The following is a 21,541-nucleotide window of genomic DNA, read 5'->3' on the forward strand; positions in this document are numbered from 1 at the left end:
GAGCGAAGAAACACTCACGGGTGTTTAGTTACCCAGTTACACCAGGCTGTGTGTGATAAATCCCTAATGAATAGTACTAGGCAGAAGAGTTTACTATGTGTATAATATCAAAGGAAGCTTTAGGACCCTGGCTAGGAGTTTGACTATGTTATATATTCTTTTTATAAAATACAGGAAGAGATCAATGACTAACAGCCAAAATTCACAATTTTCTGTGATTTGCTTTTCACCTTCAGTGCATCATCCTGCTTAATGATTGATGTGTCAAATATGGATTATCACCTAATGTTAATTGTACTTGGAGGCCCATCCACCCATACCCATTGCTCTAAAAACTTCTATTGTTTCATAGGCAACAAATACATGGCTTCAGAAGGCATCTGGGAGTCTTCCTTATGCCCAGAACTTGCAAGATCACCTCAGTGGCCTAAAAGAATTGTACCTCCAGAAAATGGGATTGCCAAACTTCCACATCCCAGAAAACCTCTTCTTGAAAAGGTATAAAAAAAAAAAAAAAAAAAAAAAAAATTCTTGAACCATGAAAAGTAAATGAAAGAGTTCACTTAGCGTAACTTAGACTGTTTATAAATTTACATTTTTAAGGGAAATAAATTAAGCATCTTAAGGAGTTAATAACTGTAGCATAAGCACTGTGGCATTTTTGCATTATTGAACATGGGATCTGAATGTGAACACCAATCCAATCGGAAAGAACCTAAGGAAGTAACTGGGGGGTTCTGGTATATTCACCCAAAGAGGTTTTATTCGCTGCAACCTGGATTTGAAAGCCATCTAATTTTCCTCCGTTGTAAGTGAACTCCCTTTGTTCCGGATCAAGGTATGCTCATAATTGGTTGTGGGGATTTGAGAGTGGCTAGAGAAATTGCTGACTTCAGGATGGCTGTGGAGCTCTTGAGGGTCAGAACAGCCCTGGAGCATTGCAGGAAGGCAGTGTCCCGAGGGGATATTCACTTTCGCAATATAGCCCCATCCTTGTGGGGAAGTCAGTTCCAAACTGCTTTGTCCACTTCTCTATTTCCAAAAATACGTGGGATGCTTTGCTTTATTTCATGACAGTAAAAAAAAAAACCACAAAAACAAAAAAACAAAAACAACAACAACAAAAAAAAAACAGAGCAGGAACTAAAAACACTGTAGTCTTTTCTAGATTGACCATTCTCTGTATGATCTTCAGGGTTAAGAAAACAAGTGATCTGGGGGTGCCTGGGTGGCTCAGTTAAGCGTCCAACTCTTGGTTTTAGCTCAGGTCATTATCTTATGGTTCATGAGTTTGAGCCCCGTATCGGGCTCCATGCTGTCAGTGCAGAACCTGCTTGGGATTCTCTCTCTCTCCCTCTCTCTCTGGCCCTCCTGCTTGTTCTCTCTCTGTCTCTCTCCCTCTCTGTCTCTGTCTCTCTCTCTCTCTCTCTGTCTCTCTCAAAATAAATAAAAACACTTTAAAAATGAAAAAAAAAGTAAGAAGTGATCTGTGTCACGTGGGCATTTCCATAATCTATGGCTGAGCAGCAAAATGAAATAGGCCAAGTAAGTGTAAAACAGCTGAAGTCTACCAAAGTCTACTAAAGATAAGAGGAAAAATTGTCAGCTTCAGATGACCCAGGACTCCCTTCTTTCACTGCTAGTATTTCTGACCAACAGTCTTCTTTGTGCTGTACAGAAGATAGGCCCGTGTGACCTTAGAAATGGACAAGGCTTATTAAGCATCCTCCCACTGAGGATCGGGGTCCCAGATAGGCAGTGCTAGTCCCTGTTGGAGTCATGCTATCAACAGTTCATTGCTTACAACATTTAAATTCTGCTCTTGTCCTTTACGATAACTTATAATAGTCCAGGAGCAGAGTACATATGCATATGCATAATACATAGTACATATACATATGTAGAAGCATAGTATTGAGAATATTACAAAGTGCTTTTAGGTATCTTGTTGCAGCTCTGTGAGGTCAGCAGAAAGGGTACTGTTAGCCTCACGACACAGATAACATCCCTGTGACTCAGGGAGTCAAAAACACAGATGTGTCATCACCACTCAGTGGAAGCTAAAACTGTAACCCCCTATCACTGCTTTCCACACCTGCACCTTCCACATATCCAGCTGCCTCGTTTCAGTTTAGCAAATATGAAGTATCAAGCGTCACATGTGTGTAAGATACTAGAAGAGGTGCAGTGAGACGATAAAAACCAGTTAAGGTATCATCCTTCTTCCCAGAAGACACCATGTAGACACTGACAAATGAACAAATACGTACTAGCTATGTAGGCAGAATTGTGGCATGTTCTTTGATACTGATGTAAAGGACTGACTCTTGGAAGGAATTTGAATGGATTTGAGTGTTTGATGAGCAGAGAGGTAAAAGGCACGATTCTGGGCACAGGGAGTAGCAGGAAGAAAAGTACGGTATGGGATTGGGAATGGGGCACATACACCATTGCTTGGAAGGTCAGATGGCAGAGAACTTTGAATTCTTGATGCCTGACTATTGCAGACATTGTCCTTATTGTTCATTTCAGTGATGGCCGGGTCAAATACACATTGAACAAGAATAGTGTGAAAATCGAGATTCCTTTGCCTTTTGGTGGCAAATCCTCCAAGGATCTAAAGATGTTAGAGGCTATTCGGACACCAGCCATCAACTTCAAGTCGGTGGAATTCTACCTGCCATCTCAGGAATTCCAAGTCCCCACTTTTACCATTCCCAAGTCGTATCAACTGCGAGTACCTCTCTTGGGTGTTCTAGACCTCTCTACGAGTATCTACAGCAATTTGTACAACTGGTCCGCCTCCTACACTGGCGGCAACACCAGCACCAACCATTTGAGGCTTCAGACTCAGTACTACATGAAGGCTGACTCTGTGGTTGACTTGCTTTCCTACAGTGTGCAAGGTGAGCCGTGGTCGGGCTAATTCATCACAGGCTCTGGTGGGATAGCCTCCTCTGGGAAGGAAAAGACTTGGGCTTTCTTACAGATGTTTTCCTTGCTACTTGGGAGCCTATTTATTCATTCATCTAATAGAAGTATTTATTAAGCATATAATATGTACCAAGTATCCTACTAGGGCAGTAACAGAGAAAGCAGATAGCTAACCTGGCAATGAAAATTCAACGTAGGAGGTGCCATGATAGGCTATAGTGGATAAGTATAAGGCACAGAGAAGCCCTTGATAAGGGAACCCAACAAGATCTGCGGTGGTCAGGGAAGTCTTTTGCTTTCAGATTTTATGCTTGTGTTATCAATGGAGAAGACTTGTCCAACTAACCCAGATCAGTGGAAGTTTATTTATTTTGGTTGGGGGGAGGGGGACTTTATTATTGAAAGACTCTGAACATAGAAATTGCTCTGGAAATTTTATTACTTAATGTAACTAATGTGTTTTAATTTTTATGTCAGGATCTGGAGAAACAACATATGACCACAAGAATACATTCACATTGTCATATGATGGGTCTCTACACCACAAATTTCTGGATTCAAAGATGGTATTCAGCCACACAGAAAAAATTAGAAACAATCCAGTCTCAAAAAGCTTGCTAACATTTTACGCTTCTAGTGCCTGGGGTCCTCAGATGTCTGCTTCAGTACATGTGGACTCAAAAAGGAAACATCATTTGTATGTCAAGGAAGTCAAGATCGATGGGCAGCTCAGAGTCTCTTCATTCCATGCCAAAGGCACATATGATCTATCTTATCAGAAGGATTCTACCACTGGCCAGTTAAGTGGAGAGTCCAACCTGAGGTTTAACTCCTCCTACCTCCAGGGCACCAACCAGATAACAGGAAGATATGAGGATGGAATTGTCTCCTTAACCTCCACTTCGAATCTGCAAGGTGGCATCATTAAAAATACTGCTTCCCTAAAATATGAGAACTATGAGCTGACTATGAAATCTGACACAGATGGGAAGTACGAGGACTTTGCCACTTCTAACAAAATAGATCTCACCTTCTCTGATCAAAATGCATTGCTACGTTCTGAGTATCAGGCTGATTACAAGTCATTGAGATTCTTCACCCTACTTTCTGGAACACTCAATTCCCATGGCCTTGAATTAAATGCTGATATTTTGGGCACTGACAAAAGTAATAGTGGTGTTCACAAAGCAACACTAAGGATTACCCGAGATGGAATGTCTACCAGTGCAACGAGTAACTTGAGGTATAGTCCACTGGTGCTGGAGAATGAGCTGAATGCGGCACTTGGCCCCTCTGGAGCATCTGTGAGACTAACAACGAATGGCCGCTTCAGGGAACACAATGCAAAATTCAGCCTAGATGGAAAAGCTGCCCTCACAGAGGTGTCCTTGGGAAGTGTTTATCAGGCCATGATTTTGGGTCTTGACAGCAAAAATATCTTTAACTTCAAAATCAGCCAGGAGGGACTTAAGCTTTCAAATGACATGATGGGCTCTTATGCTGAAATGAAGCTTGACCACACGAACAACCTGAACATCGCAGGGTTGTCACTGGACTTCTCTTCAAAACTTGACAACATTTATAGCTCTGACAAGTTTTATAAGCAAAATTTTAACTTACAGCTACAGCCCTATTCTCTTGTAACTACTTTAAACAATGACCTGAAATTCAGTGCTCTGGATCTAACCAACAGTGGGAAATTACGACTAGAGCCCCTGAAGCTGAATGTGGGTGGGAACATAAAAGGAGTCTACCAAAATAATGAAATAAAACACATCTACACCATTTCTTATGCTGACTTATCCGCAAGTTATAAGACAGACACCGTAGCTAAGGTGCAGGGTACAGAGTTCAGCCATCGGCTCAACACAAACATCGCTGGGCTGGCTTCAGCCATTGACATCAGTACAAACTACAATTCTGACTCACTCCATTTCAGCAACGTTTTTCACTCTGCAATGGCGCCATTTACAATGACCATCGATGCACATACAAATGGCAATGGAAAACTGAGTTTCTGGGGAGAGCATACTGGTCAGCTGTATAGCAAATTCCTGTTGAAAGCAGAACCTCTGGCCCTTACTGTCTCTCATGATTACAAAGGATCCACAAATCACCATCTTCCATTGAAGAGCAGCATCAGTGCTTCTCTTGATCACAAAGTCAGTGCCCTGCTCACTCCGGCTGAGCAGACAGCCACCTGGAAACTCAAGACCCAGCTGAACAAAAATGAATACAGCCAGGACTTCGATGCTTTCAATACGAAAGACAAAGTTGGTGTGGAGCTTAGAGGACAAGCCCTGGCTGACTTTGCCATGCTAGACTTCTCAATTCAAGTGCCGTTTTTCCTCAGTGAACCCACCAACATAATCGATGCTTTAGGGATGAGGGATGCTATTGACCAGCCTCAGGAATTCACTGTTGTTGCTTTTGTAAAATATGATAAGAATCAAGATGTTCACACCATCAACCTCCCATTCTTTAAAATCTTGCCAGAATATTTTGAGAAGAAACGAATGGTCATTATAATGGCACTGGAAACCATACAGAGAGAATTGAAAGTCATCAATATTGATCAATTTATGACGAAATACAGAGAAGCCTTGGACAACCTCCCACAGCAAGTTAATGATTATCTGAATGCATTCAATTGGGAGAGTCAAGTTGCGAGTGCCAAGGAAAAACTAAGTGCTTTCACAAAAAATTACAGAATGACAGAAAATGATCTACAAATTGCATTGAACAATACCAAAATCAACCTCAATGAAAAACTATCTCAACTACAAACATATGTGATACAATTTGATCAGTATATTAAAGATAATTATGATTTACATGATTTTAAAATAGCTATTGCTGAGATTATTGATCAAATCATTGAAAAATTAAAAACTCTTGATGAACATTACCATATCCATGAAAATTTAGTAAAAACAATCCATGATGTATATTTGTTTATTGAAAAGATTGATTTTAACAGAATTGGAAGTAGTCCTGCATCTTGGATTCAAAATGCGGATACTAGGTATCAAATCAGAATCCAGATGCAAGAAAAATTGCAACAGCTCAAGACACAGATTCAGAATGTAGACATGCGGCACCTTGCTGAACAGTTAAAACAACAGGTTGAGGCTATGGATGTTAGAGTTCTTTTATATAAGTTGAGAACTACAATTCCACTTCAAAGAGTAAAAGAAATTATTGAGCACATCAAATACTATGTTATCCATCTCATGGAAGATTTTGTAGTAGTTGACAAAATCAGTGCTTTTGGAGCCAAGGTCCATAAGTTAATTAAGATGTATAAAATAGACCAACACATCCAGGTTTTAATGGATACATCAGTACAGTTGGCCCATAAATATCAGTTGAAGGAGACTGTTGAGAAGCTAAGTAATGTCTTACAACAAGTTAACATAAAAGATCACTTTGAGAAATTGGTTAGGCTTATTGATGATGCTATCAAGCAACTTAAAGCACTGTCTTTTAAAAAAATCATTGAAGAAGTAAACAGATTCCTTGACATGTTGATAAAGAAATTAAGGTCATTTGATTATCACCAGTTTGTAGATGAAACCAATAACAAAATCCGCGAAGTGACTCAGAGAATCAATGGTGAAATCCAGGCCCTGGCACTTTCAGAGAAAGCTATAGCACTAACACTGTTTGTGGAGGACATCAAGGCCATGGTCTCAGTCCGTCTGGAAAACACAAAGGACATCCAAATAACCTTATTCTTTGATTGGTTACAGGAGGCTTTAAGTGCAGTATTTTTAACTTCCATGAAAGCCAAATTCCAAGAGACTCTGGAAGATATACGAGACAGAGTGTATCAAATGGACATTCAGCAGGAAGTTCAGCGATACCTGTCCCTGGTTGGCCAGGTTTACAGCACACTTGTCACTTATATTTCTGATTGGTGGAGTCTCGCTGCTAAGAACCTTACTGACTTTGCAGAACAGTATTCTCTCCAAGACTGGGCTGGAAACCTGAAAGCATTGGTAGAACGAGGGTTCACTATTCCTGAAATCCAGACCATCTTTGGGACCATCCCTGCCTTTGAAGTCAGTCTCCGTGCTCTTCAGGAAGCTACATATCAGACTCCTGACATCATAGTCCCCCTGACAGATTTGAAGATTCCATCAGTTCAGATCAACTTCAAAAGTTTGAAAGATATAAAAATCCCATCCAGGTTTGCCACACCAGAGTTTACTGTCCTTAATACATTCCATGTTCCTTCTCTTACCATTGACTTGGTAGAAATAAAAGTTAAGATCATCAGAACCATTGACCAAATGCTGTCCAGTGAGCTGCAGTGGCCAGTTCCGGAAATATACCTGAGGGACCTGAAGGGGTTGGACACCATTCTTGCTGGAATCACTGTGCCAGACTTCTATTTTCCAGAAATTGCAATTCCAGAATTCATAATCCCAAATCTTGATTTAAAAAATTATCAAATTCCTGACCTTCACATACCAGAATTTCAGCTTCCCCACCTGTCACACACAGTTGAAGTCCCTTCTTTTGGCAAGCTGCATGGCATTTTGAAAATCCAATCTCCCCTTTTCATATTAGATGCAAATGCCAACATTCAGAATTCAACTACTTCAGGGAACAAGGCGGAGATCGCAGCTTCCATCACTGCCAAAGGAGAGTCCAAATTAGAAGTTCTCAATTTTGATTTTCAAGCCAATGGACAGCTTTCAGACTCTAATATTAATCCACTGGTTATGAAGCAATCCATGAGGTTCTCCAGCAAGTACATAAAAACAGAGCATGAGAGTGAAGTGCTGTTTTTTGGAAATGCTGTTGAGGGAAAATCAAATACAGTGGCGGGTTTACACACAGAAAAAAATATGCTGGAATTTAGTAATGGTGTGCTTGTCAGGATAAACAATCAGCTTACTTTGGACAGCAACACAAAGTACTTCCACAAATTGAACATCCCCAAATTGGACTTCTCCAGCCAGGCTGAGCTGCGTAATGAAATCAAAACCCTGTTGGAAGCTGGACACGTAGCATGGAATTCTTCTGGAATAGGGTCATGGAAATGGGCCCACCAGACATTCTCAGATGAAGGAGCACATGAATCACAAGTTAGCTTTACTGTGGAAGGACCCATCACATCCTTTGGATTGTCTAATAAGATCAGTAGCAAGCATCTAAGACTAAGCCAAAACTTGGTTTATGAATCTGGCTTCCTCGACTTTTCTAAATTTGAAATCCAGTCACAGGTTGAATCCCAGTATGTGGGCCGCAGTGTTCTAGCTGCTAAAGGCACAGCATTGCTTGGAGAAAGGAAGGCAGAGATAACTGGTAACCATGACGCTCATTTAAATGGAAAAGTTATTGGAACTTTGAAAAATTCTCTTTTCTTTACAGCACAGCCATTTGAGATTACTGCATCCACAAACAATGAAGGGAATTTGAAAGTTAGTTTTCCATTAAAATTGATAGGGAAGGTAGACTTCCTAAATAATTATGCACTGTTTTTGAGTCCTAGTGCCCAGCAAGCAAGCTGGCAAGCAAGTGCCAGGTTCAATCAGTATAAGTACCATCAAAACTTCTCTGCTGGAAACAATGAGAACAGCATTGAGGCCCACGTAGGAATAAATGGAGAAGCCAATCTGGATTTTCTGAACATTCCTCTAACAATTCCTGAAATGACTCTACCTTACACAGTGCTCACAACTCCTCAGGTGAAAGATTTCTCCTTATGGGAAAAAACAGGCTTGAAGGAATTCTTGAAGACAACAAAGCAATCGTTTGATTTAAGTGTAAAGGCTCAGTATAAGAAAAACAAAGACAAGCATTCCATCCCAATCCCTTTTTATGTAAAAGATTTCCAGGCAGTGAGTACCCCAAACAATATTTTAATTCCAGCCATGGGCAATATTACCTATGACTTTTCCTTTAAGTCAAGTGTCATCACACTGAATGCCAATGCTGGACTTTATAACCAGTCAGATATTGTTGCTCATTTTGTTACTTCCTCTTCTTCCATCACTGACACACTGGAGTACAAATTAGAGGGCACCTCAAGTTTGACAAGGAAAAGAGGCTTAAAGCTAGCCACAGCTTTGTCTCTGAGTAATAAATTCATGGAAGGCAATCATGACAGTACTATTAGTCTGACCAAGAAAAGCATGGAAGCATCAGTGACAACATCTGCAAAAGTCCAAATTCCCATTTTGAAAATGAATTTCAAACAAGAACTTAATGGAAATACCAAGTCAAAGCCTACTATCTCTTCATCCCTTGAGTTAACATATGATTTCAATTCTCCCAAACTTTACTCTACTGCTACTGGGGCAGTTGACCACAAGCTCATTTTAGAAAGCCTTACCTCTTACTTTTCTGTTGAGTCATCTACCAAAGGAGATATCAAGGGTTCAGTCCTTTCACGGGAATATTCGGGAACTATTGCCAGTGAGGCCAGCACTTATTTGAATTCCAAGAGTACTAGGTCTTTAGTGAAGCTGCAAGGGGCTTCCAAAGTCGATGGTATCTGGAACCTTGAAGTAAAAGAAAATTTTGCTGGAGAAGCCACTATCCGACGCATCTATGCCATCTGGGAACACAATACAAAAAACCATTTACAGCTAGAGGGCTTCTTTTTAACATCTGGAGAGCATACAAGCAAAGCCACCCTGGAACTCTCCCCATGGAAAATGTCAGCCCTTGTTCAGGTCCGTGCAAGTCAGCCCAATTCCCTCCTTGATATCAATTACTTTGGCCAGGATGTGTCCCTAAATGCTAACTCTGAGCATCAGAAGGTCAGCTGGAAAAGTGACGTCCAGGTTCATTCTGGGTTTTTCCAGAACAATGTACACCTTTCCAATGACCAAGAAGAAGCACGCCTTGACATTGCAAGTTCCTTAAAAGTGTCTCTGTGGTTCCTCAAAGACATTGCCCTACCAGTTTATGACAAGAGCTTATGGGACCTCCTAAAGCTAAATGTAACCACCAGCATTGATAGAAAACAGTATCTTCATGCTTCAACTTCTCTTGTGTACACCAAAAACCCCAATGGCTATTATTTCTCTGTCCCTGTGCAAGAATTGGCTGATAAATTCATTGTTCCCAGACTGAAATTAAATGGCCTAAGTTCAGGTCTTGTCATACCTACATTCCAAGTCCCATTTACTGATCTTCAGATTCCATCCTACACATTTGATTTCAGTGAAATAAAAATCTACAAGAAGCTAAGCACTTTGCCATTTGCCCTCAGTATACCAACATTACCCAAAGTGAAATTCCCCAAAGTTGATGTGTTAACAAAATATTCTGAACCAGAAGATGCCTCAGTTCCCTTTTTTGAAATAACTATACCTGCATCTCAGTTAACTGTGTCCCAATTCACCCTTCCAAAAAGTATTTCAGTTGGCAGTGCTGTTGAGTATCTAAATGAGGTGGCCAGCAAGATTGCAGACTTTGAGTTGCCAGCTATTACCATGCCTGAGCAGACTATTGAGATTCCTTCCATCAAGTTCTCTGTACCTGCTGGAATTTTCATACCCTCCTTTGGAGCACTGACTGCACATTTTGGAGTGGCCTCTCCCCTGTATAATGCTACTTGGAGCACTGGTTTGAAAAACAAAGTAGAATACGTTGAAACATTCCTGAATTCCACGTGCAGTTCAACCATTCAGTTCCTGGAATATGATCTAAATGGTAAGAAAATGTCCTGACTCCTCTTCTAGATGCTATATATTTGCAATGAGAGTTGTGAATAAATAAGAACATATTATATATGACCGGAAGCACAATTATTCTCCATAGCAAAATTTTAAAAAGAGAGAAAGATACATACCCCACACGTAAAAACCACCCTGTAGAAAACCTACTGGCATTCAAGGGGAATAGATTCAAAGAAAGTATATTTTTTTCTATGATGATTTTTTAGGACCAATAATATCTCCTTCTATTTTTTTCTTAAATGTGGGCTGCATGTTTCAAATATGTAAAGCATATAGTTAAGATAGAATTCTCCTGGCTTTTACAATGAAAATACTTATGTCCTGCGGTTACTAATCTAACGAAATATAACATCTCTCCTCTACAGTTGTGGGAACACACAAAATTGAAGATGGCGCGTTATTCTATAGGACAAAGGGAACATTCGCACACCATGACATCAGTGTGGAATATAAAGAAGATAACAAATATCGAGGACTTTGGTATGGAACTTTTGTGGAAATCTCATGCCTTTTCAAATCATTCTGATTTTTTCCATGTCCATACCCCTTTCATGATGGCACATCTGCTTTTCTCCTTTCAGGGACTGGAAAGAAGACATTCGTCTCGACATCACCAGCCCAGCATTCACTGATGTCCATCTGCACTACCAACTAAATAAGAATAGCCTCTCCTCCTCAGTGTCCTCCCCAGCCATAGGCACTGTGGCCTTGGACTTGGAAGGCAATAACAATACCTTAAAATGGAACTTGTACTACCGCCCTCAGGTGAGTCCCATCTAATGGATTACTCACCCCAAGAGTGAGTAGAGAATTTGGGCAGATCAGAAAGCCTCTCCAGGCTTTCCCAAAGTAGATGAAACCAAGCAATGAGCAGGTTCAACTTTTTCTCTGAGAAACTATTCTCCAGAATGTATTACAATGATTTTATTGATTATAATTAGATGCACACACAATCCTATTTCCACAATTATTTTATTAGTTTTTGGCAAATTTATAAAGATGAGGTTATGGAGCACCTGGATGGCTCTGTCAGTTAAGCATCCAACTTTGGCTTAAGTCACGATCTTGTGGTTAGTGAGTTTGAGCCTCGCATCAGGCTCTGTGCTGACAGCAGGCCTGAAGCCTACTTCAGATTCTGTGTCTCCCTCTCTCTGCCCCTCTCCTGCTCGCATTGTGTGTGTGTCTCTCTCTCTCAAAAATAAATAAACATTAAATTAAAAAAAAAAAAGAAAGATGAGGTTATGTCTCATCACCTAAATCATGAGCAAAGTCTGCCATGTGCTGAATACATTTTTCAAATAGTGGTTTCCAAAGTATTTGAGGCTTCAGAATTCTTCCCCACAATAGAAGTGTTAGTTGAGATATGCCAAATTTCTCTGATATACTCTACTAGCTCTGCTGGGCCAAATCAAAGATGCTATTAGTAAAGAAGAAGCAATCAGGTTCTACTGCTAAAGTTTGTCATAAGTTTGGAGAATTAATGGCTCCTGATACTGGTATTCTAGGGCTCTGCTAGATGAGCTCTGGGATTTTTCCTTTTTTCTACTTCTCCTGTCTCTTTCTCCACTTTTTCCTCCTCTTCCCCCTTCCCCTCCTCCTCCTTTCCCTTTTCCTCCTTTTCCTCCCCTCCCTCCTCCTCCTTTTATAATCTTGAGTTCTAAGAAAGCCTTAATGTTAAGTGTTACTATGTAAATGCCATTCATAATTTTATTCTTTTTGAGGCATATGATAAAGAGGAATTAACAGCAGTGAACTTGTTTAACCATAAGACAAACACATGAACTGACATATTAAAGATAAACCCCCTTCAGAATATGAAAGATCCTCTGATCTTTACTTTTAACTGCTAATGAAGTTTCACTATAGTATATTATGTAATCAGGATAATTGAAAACATCTTCTTATAATCCTTTTTTTTTCTGGTTTTAGTCCTCTGTGGATAAAAAACTCAACATATTCAAAACTGAGTGGAGGTACCAGGAATCTGATGATAAAAGTCAGATCAAAGTCAGCTGGGAAGAAGAAGCAGTGTCTGAACTACTAAGCTCTCTCAAAGACAATGTGCCCAAGGCCACCGGGGTCCTTTATGACTATGCCAACAAGTATCACCATGAGTACACAGGACTCAATCTGAGAGATGCTTCTTTAAAATTGAGAAGAAGTCTGCAGAACAGTGCTGAGTGGGCCTATCAAAGCACCATGAGGCAGACTGATGAGGTGGATATGGGACTCCAGAGGGTAGCCAGGGCCACCACTAGAACCTACCAGCAGTGGAAGGACAAGGCCCAGGATCTGTACCGTGAACTGTTGGCTCAGGAGGGCCAAGCTGATTTCCAGGGACTCCAGAATAAGGTGTTTGACAGATTAATGGGAGTTACTCAGGAATACAAAGACATAGTCAGTCATCAGGTTGACTCATTGATTGACTTCCTAAAGTTCACCAGATTCCAGCTCCCAGGAAAAGCCGGGACATACTCTAGAGATGAACTCTTCACTATGGTCATGAGGGAAGTAGGGCAGGTGCTGTCACAGGTATATTCAAAAATCCATAGTGGGTTAGAAATACTGTTTTCCTATTTCCAAGACCTGATGGAGAAATCTGAGCTAATCAAGGATGTAGAGATTAAATTTCCTTTTAATTCAGAGAGCTATAAACTAAGAGATGTTGTCTTGGAGTTTGGGAACCTGTTGAAATCTTTATCACAAAAGATCCAGGATGCACTTAATAACCTTCAGTCTATCAAGACTACAGAGATGCTAAGTCATCTTCAGAGATATTTAGAAAGAGCTTTCCAAGAGATAGAAGAAGAAATTCAACGCTTAAAGGGAAAGAAATTTACTTATCTCATTAATGATATTCAACACGTGATCAATAGAATCTTCAAAAAATATATTCCAACTGCTTTTACATTCCTGAAAATTAACTTTGACAAGTTTAATGAACTTGTCCAAAACCAACTCCAGGAAGCTTCTCAACAGTTACAACAGCTCCATCAGCTCATAAAGGATCTTCACAAAGAATATGTTGATCCAACTGTGGTCAGCTGGACATCAAGGTATTATGAACTTGAAGAAAAGATCATCAGCTTGATCAAGAACCTAGTGGATGTCCTTATGGACTTCCATTCCAAATACACTATCAGTACTGCTGGTTTGATTTCCCAACTCTCAAATCAAGTTGAGCAGTTTGTGCAGAAAGATATCCAGGAATACCTTAGCATCCTTACTGATGCAGATGGAAAAGGGAAAGAGAAGATTGCAGAGCTTTCTACCAGTGCTCAGGAAATAATTAAAAGCCAGGCCACTGCAATGAAGGGAATCATTTCTGATTACCACCAGCAGTTCAGATATAAACTACAGGATTTTTCAGACCAACTCTCTGATTACTACGAAAAATTCATTACTGAGTCCAAAAGATTGATTGACCTGTCCACTCAAACATACCACATGTTTCTGAGATATATCACTGAATTACTGAAAGAGCTACAATCGGCCACAGTCAATAACATGATCCCCTCCATAAAGGTTTCTCCAGGAGAATTTACTATCACCTTTTAATTTCTTATGCAATTCTCATTTATTCTTCCATTCCTATTAAACTTTAATATAGTAGGGGGAAAACTCAAACTGTATGTATTAATATAACTATACAGTGAGCCAGCCTCGTGGCAAGCAGCTGACTATAAGCAGGAGCACACATGAACTGGGTCTGCATTGAAGCTGGCGTCAGATCGCTAAAGGTCTCTGAACTCTGGGAAATAACTTTTTTTTGCAAGTTAAAGAAAATCAGTATATGAGTTGTTTTACTAAACTTGGGGGAGGGAAAACAAATAAATGAATTCTTTATTGTGTATCATAGCACTCAATTTGGCTCAATCATATTGAAAGATAGCAAATGTCTGGCATTTCAAAACCTGTCAAAGAATACATACTGAGTTTAGAGTAATAGAATAAAAGGGGAAGGGAGAATTTGAGGAGAGAAATATTTTGCCACCTAAAAAATAAAAAGGTAACTGATATCAGGAATTGTATTTGCCAACTGAAAAGGAAAAACTATTTGCAAAAGCTTTCACATAATTTGATCCCAAGAAGCATCTCATTTGTCTTCATGTGCCGCACAGTCTTCCTCACCCACAGTCTGCTCTTTCCAGGCAAGGCTCTCTGCTAGGCTGAGATCAACCAACAGGCTTTTTATTTCACTTAGCCTGCCAGAAATTGAGAAAGGATGACTAGGAAGTCCTGGCCCCCAGGGCTTCATGATAATAGGGACCTCAGATGTCTCCCTGCAGCTTAGCCAGGATCCATTCAAGGCACAGAAAGTAAGTGTGGAAAAGGGGGCATGGGGATATGTACTCCTAACATTTCTGGGATCAAGCATACATTTATGTTCTTGAATTTCCTCATTTCTCCACATTTAATATCTAACAATCCAAAGTATAATCAAAACCCAATGATTTCTCCTGCCACATCCACTTATCTCAAGCTCTATTTTTAAACACTGGCAACCCCCAGGCAGAGCATCCAAGCTGAGATCTATTAAGGGAAAGCTACAAAGAACCTATGTATCACTAATATCTTTGGGAATATCTAATATCTACCATCACTAATATCTTTGGGATACCTTTCAACAGTGTTGAATAACAAAAGAAGGGTGTGACCTTTGGGGAGTAGGAAATGGGAGATTACTAGCCCCTCCAAGTCCTATATGAGGTTTGTTTGGAAAAGACCCTCTACATCCAAAAACGCCTTCAACCTCCACCATATTTCATAAAGCTTTCACATTCCCTTCATGAAGGTCACTGTTAAAATACACAAGCATTACCTGTAAAAGAAAAACACATTCGTGTATTTCTGTCTTAACAGGATTCTTTGGAACTGAGGAGCCAGAAAGAGTCCTAAGGAGGTAGAATATATGGTAGTGATGAATCTTGTACTCAGGGAAAGTCCGTTGGATAGTCAATCAATGGATGGCATTGATTCAATGGATGTCCATCTGATGGGTGGACAGGTGGATGGATGGATGGATGGATGGATGGACAGATAGTTGAGAGAATTGATGAGTGGGTAAATGAAGGCTCAGTTCCAAATGTGATAGCAGGAGGAAAATTAGGCCCAGGTCCCAGGGCATCACATGAGTGGTCCTAGGCATAGTCCTAGGAGAGTTTCCCTGATGAGCAAGAATGTACTGAGTAGCAAGAATGTACTAAGAGTTCAAACTGAAAGGTGGTCTTGACTTACAGCTTAAATTGGAGGGAAAGAAGGAATCCAAGGTATCTGGTATTCATGTAACAGTATCTGTATCTAGGGCATGAGAGAAAGAAAAAACACAAATTCAAAATGACCATGTAATCGCACAATGCGACCTATTCAGTTCCCTGACTGGTATCCCTTTATGAGGTACTCCTGGGTGGCTTAGAATATCTTCATTATGCCATCCATAAAGGTGGACTAAGAGATACTTGGGAGGGCTTGGACTTTGCTTGGTTTCTTCTTTGGTCTTCTACTACAAATCAGGATACACCTCTGTGTTCAATTACTGGCTACCTTCCTTATTTGCTTATAGCTTTGTACAACTTATTTCCCCTCTGTGAGCCTATTTTCTTAACTACAAAGTAAGGCTAGTATTTAGCCTACCTGTCTTTGAAAGGCTATTCATAAAAGTCAGTTGAAATAATAGATATGAAAGACCTTTGCAACCTTTAATGTTGTACAGATAAGAAGTGCAATGATTATTAGGTGATAATGTAAATGTGTTTATGGCAAGGAGATAAAATAGAGGGAAGGAGACCTATCCGGTTCAATAAACATTCATTAAATGCTTCTATACACTAAGCACAAAGGATCTAGAGAAGAGATAAAGGTCATTAAGATGCAGTTCCTAGATATCTGTCCATTTATCAATCATAGGTGGAATGTGTTCTCTCCTGATGTGTATAAACAAAGCAACTACGAGGGTCTATAATAAGAAAGAATGAGAATCAAGAAGTTTTCATGGAGAATGTTGGAATGAATCTTGAAGATACATTGACAAGTGATAAGGGAGAGAGGGTATTCTACATGAATAAAAACATGAGGAAAAAAAGAATAGGTGGGTGTGTTTGAGAGACACTGGATCATCTAGTGGCCAGAGCACAGGAAAAGTAAGGGGAGGCGGGATTGGAAAGGCAAGATTGGCAGTACTGCAGAGAGCTCAAAAGCCAGAGTTAAAGGTGGTAACTTCTTTGCTGGACAAGGGCATCCAATGAGGGTTTTGGAGCAGGAAGGGTGATAGGAGTTGTGATTTAAGAAAACTGATAGGATAATTCATGCAAGATAAATTGTAATGGGATGAACACGGATATGAAGCTGTGCCAGGGTCCAAATGAAAGATGCTGAGTGCCTTAGTTACCCAAGTCATAGTTTCTAGGAATGGTGAGAAAGGATAGAATATGAAAAGCATCATGAAGTCCTAATTGATAGAACCAAGGGGCTCATTGTTTAGAAAAGAAGGGATGGGTTCAAAAGCTATAAGAAAGGGAGCTGCCTTGGCAAATCTCTGGAACCAAGAGGGTACCAAGGGGTACAGGGGACACCAGAAGAAGAAGGAAGAAGGAAGAGTAAAGCACACTTGAGAGTTGTGAGATTTTGAAACTGCGTGATCTGTAGGAGCCATGGGGCATCAATAGAAACAGGAGGAATGTGTTGGGGGCAGATTATTGGTGTAAGGCATGGACTCATAGACTATCACAGCTGGAAAGCAACTGTGGTAACTTTCAAGTTGCAGTGGTGTGCCTAAGCAGAAATAACTAGCAGGATATTAAGCTGCAGATGTGGGCAAGAGAGACAATATTCAAAGGAATAGCAACAAAGGAGAATTTTAACTGAATGTTGTATTAATTTTATGACCTTATAGGTATCTTTAGAAACTTAACAAGAAAACAGAGTTTGTTTTTCTCATGCAATTAATTAGGTATTATCTTGAGACTGAACCAACATATACATCTAACTTTTTTCTGAAGAAGTAATTTAAATTTACTGTGAGAAGAAAAAAAGAATGAAATATTTTTTATGAAATATAATCTTTTGTCAAATTGGTTTCCATAAAACACCCAGTGCTCATCCCAACAGGTGCTCTCCTCAATGCCCATCACCCACTTTCCCCTCTGCCCCACCCCATCAACCCTCAGTTTGTTCTCAGTATTTAAGAGTCTCTTATAGTTTGCCCCTCTCCTTCTCTGTAACTTTTTTCCCCTTCCCCTCCCCCATGGTCTTCTGTTAAGTTTCTCAGGATCCACATACGAGTGAAAACATATGGTATCTGTCTTTCTCTGCCTGACTTATTTCACTTAGCATAATACCCTCCAGTTCCATCCACGTTACTGCAAATGGCCAGATTTCATTCTTCTCATTGCCAAGTAGTATTCCATTGTATATAATAAACTACATCTTCTTTATCCATTCATCAGTTGGTGGGCATTTAGGCACATGTACCCCAATGTTTATAAAAATGCTTTCAACAATAGCCAAATTATGAAAGAATGAAATATTTTACTGCATTTTTTTAATTGTGGTGAAATATATGTAACATGAAAGTTGCCATTTTAACCATTTTTAAGTGTACACTCAGTAGCATTAATTACATTCACAATGTTGCACAGCTATCACTATTTCCAAAACTTTTTCATCATCCCAAATAGAAACTCTGTACTTACGGAGTAATAATCTTTTAAAAACATACTATGAAGATGCCTGGGTGGCTCAGTTGGTAAAGCATCCAACTCTTGATTTGAGCTCAGGTCATGATCTCACACTCCTGAAACTGATCCTTGGGTCAAGCTCCACACTAGATGTGGAGTGTGCTTAAGATTTTCTCTCTCTCCCTCTGCCTCTGCCCCTCCCCACTTCGAGCACACATGAGAGCATTCTTTCTCCTTCTCTCAAAAAACAAACAAAAATGCTATCAGATGATGTGGAAAATCCTACTATAAACACAGATATTCTTTCTGTAAAACCAACCTTTCAAACCAAAGGAGAAATGAAATAATGGAGCCCAGCCTGAGGCCCTGGAACTTTGGAAGCATGATCAAGCTGTGTGCTTTAGTTTGACTCCCAGTATCTGCTTGGAGTAGTCATGTTGTCCCCACAATATTGTAATTAATGGGTTAACTGGGAGTGGGCCCCACCAGATGCATTTAAAGCTAACTCCATTTTTTTTTGCTTTTCACTTGAAGGCTGGTTAGTTGAAGAGCCCAATGGCCCTTTATTGGTGAGCTGAGCAAAGCCCCCTTCACTTCTTATTCTAGGTCCCCTTCCTGGCCCTAATTGATGACTTAGTCCCCATGAAGTCAGAGAAGGGACGAAGCTGGCCCTCAGATAGAGCCTGCAATATGGGAACCAGAGTGGACAAACAGATGTTCCCTCTAAAAATGTCTAATAACCAGAGATAAACGTGCAGAAACAGACCCTACCTCTTAGCTCATCTCTCTGTCTTGCTGTTTCACATTAAGAGGTCGGCTACAACTCCCTTCATAGCACTCCATTTGTTGGTGGGTTGGTTGGGGGGTCACCAACAAAAAAACATTCCAATTCCTCATAAAAGTTGGTAGGGTAGATACACATGTTTCTGTGAGGAGAGGGCCCTGCCCTTCTCCTCCTATACAAACTGGCTCATACCTTCTTTAGGTCTGAGCAGTGCTTCAGGTCAGTGATACCAGGGACACTAACGCACTAAGATCTGACCTTTGCATCAATTTTACACCCTCAACTAGCACCACTGAGGCCCAGTTTCAGGTGAGAGGAACAACTCAGGCCTTGGAGGTGGCCTGGTCCATGACCTGTAGACTCATGTCCTCACCCTTGTTTTTAAGCTATGGCTAGGGCTGTGGCTATGCAGCATGCACTAAGCTGCACTAAGAAGAGGTATTTAGAGTTTAGACTCTAAACTAGAGAGTAGCCTAAGGGAAGGGTAATCAGCAAACCACCCAACTTCACCAACTCCCCCTGGCTCCCCAAGTGAACTCCACTGCCTCTCTGCTTTTCCATCAAGTGGGATCCACTCAGGCTGACATGTATGTCCCTCTAGAGCAGTGGGGAGGCCAGAACAGCTCCAGGAGCCATTTATAGTGGGGCTGTGCTGGTTGGCTGGGCCCTGTGGTCATTAGAACATTCTGGAATTACATGATGTACTAGATGATCTTAGAAACAACAGCAAGAATAGGGTAAAGTGTTGCCTATAGCTCTACTCAGCTGAATCAGGGAATCCTGGGGCAGCCTGTATTTCCCTCTTTTCACACAAAGCCTAAGCACTGGAGCCAAATTCAGGCTTTACCATTCATGAGTTCTGTAACCTCAAGAAAGTCACTTCGTTTTTCTAGTTTCACCTTTAAAATGGAAGAACAGGTTGAGCTATTCAGAGCAGTAGTAGAAAGTGGTTTCCTCTCATTCAGAGGGATGTAATGGAGATTAAATGAGATAATGTATATCAAGTGCCTGGCACACAGAGAGTGGATAAATTAATAGTGTCCTATTGGCAGAAGTAAAAATGAATGATGTGTAGTTATAATTATACACAACTATTTAAAAGGATTTTGCAGATACAATATGGAATGAAAGGTAAGTCTCAGGAGATTAAACACAGCACAATACCCCTTTAATAAAGTTAAAATCAACTAAAACCACATAATTTGTTCTCTAGGATTATAGTTTTAAAGAAAGTGAATAATAGGGGCACCTGAGTGACTCAGTCAGTTAAGCCAGTTAAGTCAGTTTTGACTCTTGATTTCAGCTCAGGTCATGATCTCACAGTTTGTGGGATCGAGCCCCACACTTGGACTCTGTGATGACAGCATGAAGCCTGCTTGGGATCCTCTCTCTCCCTCTCTCACTGACCCTATCCTTCTCATTCATGCACTCTCTTTCTCTCTCTCTCAAAATAAATAAACATTCAAAAAAGAAAGTGAACGATAAACTCAAATTCAGGATAGGTTATACCTGGTGGAGAGGGGCAGGGGAAAGGAAACATATATTAGAGTCCTCCAGGAAAAATGGAAGCAACAGGATATGAGAAATTTACTATGGGAACATAGTAAATGGAGAACAAGCAGTCCCAGGATCTGTCATCTGCAAGCTGGAAAACCAGGGAAGCTGGTGATGGCCAAGTGTGAAGGCCTGAAGATCCAGGGTATTTCTTGCTGCCCCGTGTTGTTGCCCCAGACCAAACCCTGAAATCAACCAGACCATTTGCAATGGGCTTCCGCTAAGGCCTTGTCAGTTTTCGTTTAAGTTATACTTTACTGGCTGGGGAGATGGGCCCAGCCCTTCTTGGGGGTCCACCGAGTGTGCTGAAGCAATCATTCCCTTCTATGAAGTCCTGTGAAATAACTCACTCAGCACTGGCATGCACTGTTTGTAGACTGACTAACCATCCCGCTGAAGTGACAATGAAGGCTTTTCTGTGAGAAATAAGGGAGATGATTCATTTTCAGAAATATCAAATAAAAGCTGTTCTGTCTAACTAACAATAGGTTTACAACCTATTGGAAATAGGTACGAACCCTCCCCATTCCCCACAATGGAGTCCCAAACCCTTAGACATTTCTCTTCCTGGTTCTTCCCCTCTCCCTTCCGAGGGCTGGTTTTTCTTGGGCTTTGCAATGAGCATGCGCCAAACAACAAAGGGAGGAGGGACTGAAAGTCTCTGTGTTGCCTCAGGGAATGTACTTCTGTTCCAGTCAGACCACTTTTTTTGCCTTACATGGGCATAGGGGACCTCTGGGTAAGGCTGTAACCTCTGTAGTACTCAGCCAATAAGGAACCAGGGGCGGGACTTGCATGCTAGGAGATAGGCTGCCTGATGAAACTGCCCCAGGTGTGCCTGTCTGACACCCACTCTTGCAAGAATGTTGATTAAAGCCTCCTTTCAGTGTGTT

The 21,541-nt window shown here is 40.7% G+C and overlaps 1 protein-coding gene across 1 annotated transcript in view; it reads left to right on the plus strand.

Annotated features, from left to right (window-relative positions):
* The window catches only part of APOB (apolipoprotein B), a 38,306-nt gene extending 23,986 nt beyond the window's left edge, over positions 1–14,320 (plus strand). The window contains exons 24-29 of the mRNA XM_047852694.1: positions 353–498; positions 2,533–2,906; positions 3,412–10,608; positions 11,000–11,114; positions 11,216–11,399; positions 12,564–14,320. Of these exons, the coding sequence (XP_047708650.1) occupies positions 353–498; positions 2,533–2,906; positions 3,412–10,608; positions 11,000–11,114; positions 11,216–11,399; positions 12,564–14,192 (9,645 nt within the window). The 3' untranslated portion in view covers positions 14,193–14,320. The remainder of the gene's footprint in view (positions 1–352; positions 499–2,532; positions 2,907–3,411; positions 10,609–10,999; positions 11,115–11,215; positions 11,400–12,563) is intronic.
* Positions 14,321–21,541: the final 7,221 nt, after the last annotated feature.

The sequence above is a fragment of the Prionailurus viverrinus genome, chromosome A3 (assembly GCF_022837055.1).
Source record: "Prionailurus viverrinus isolate Anna chromosome A3, UM_Priviv_1.0, whole genome shotgun sequence".
Lineage (NCBI taxonomy): Eukaryota > Metazoa > Chordata > Mammalia > Carnivora > Felidae > Prionailurus > Prionailurus viverrinus.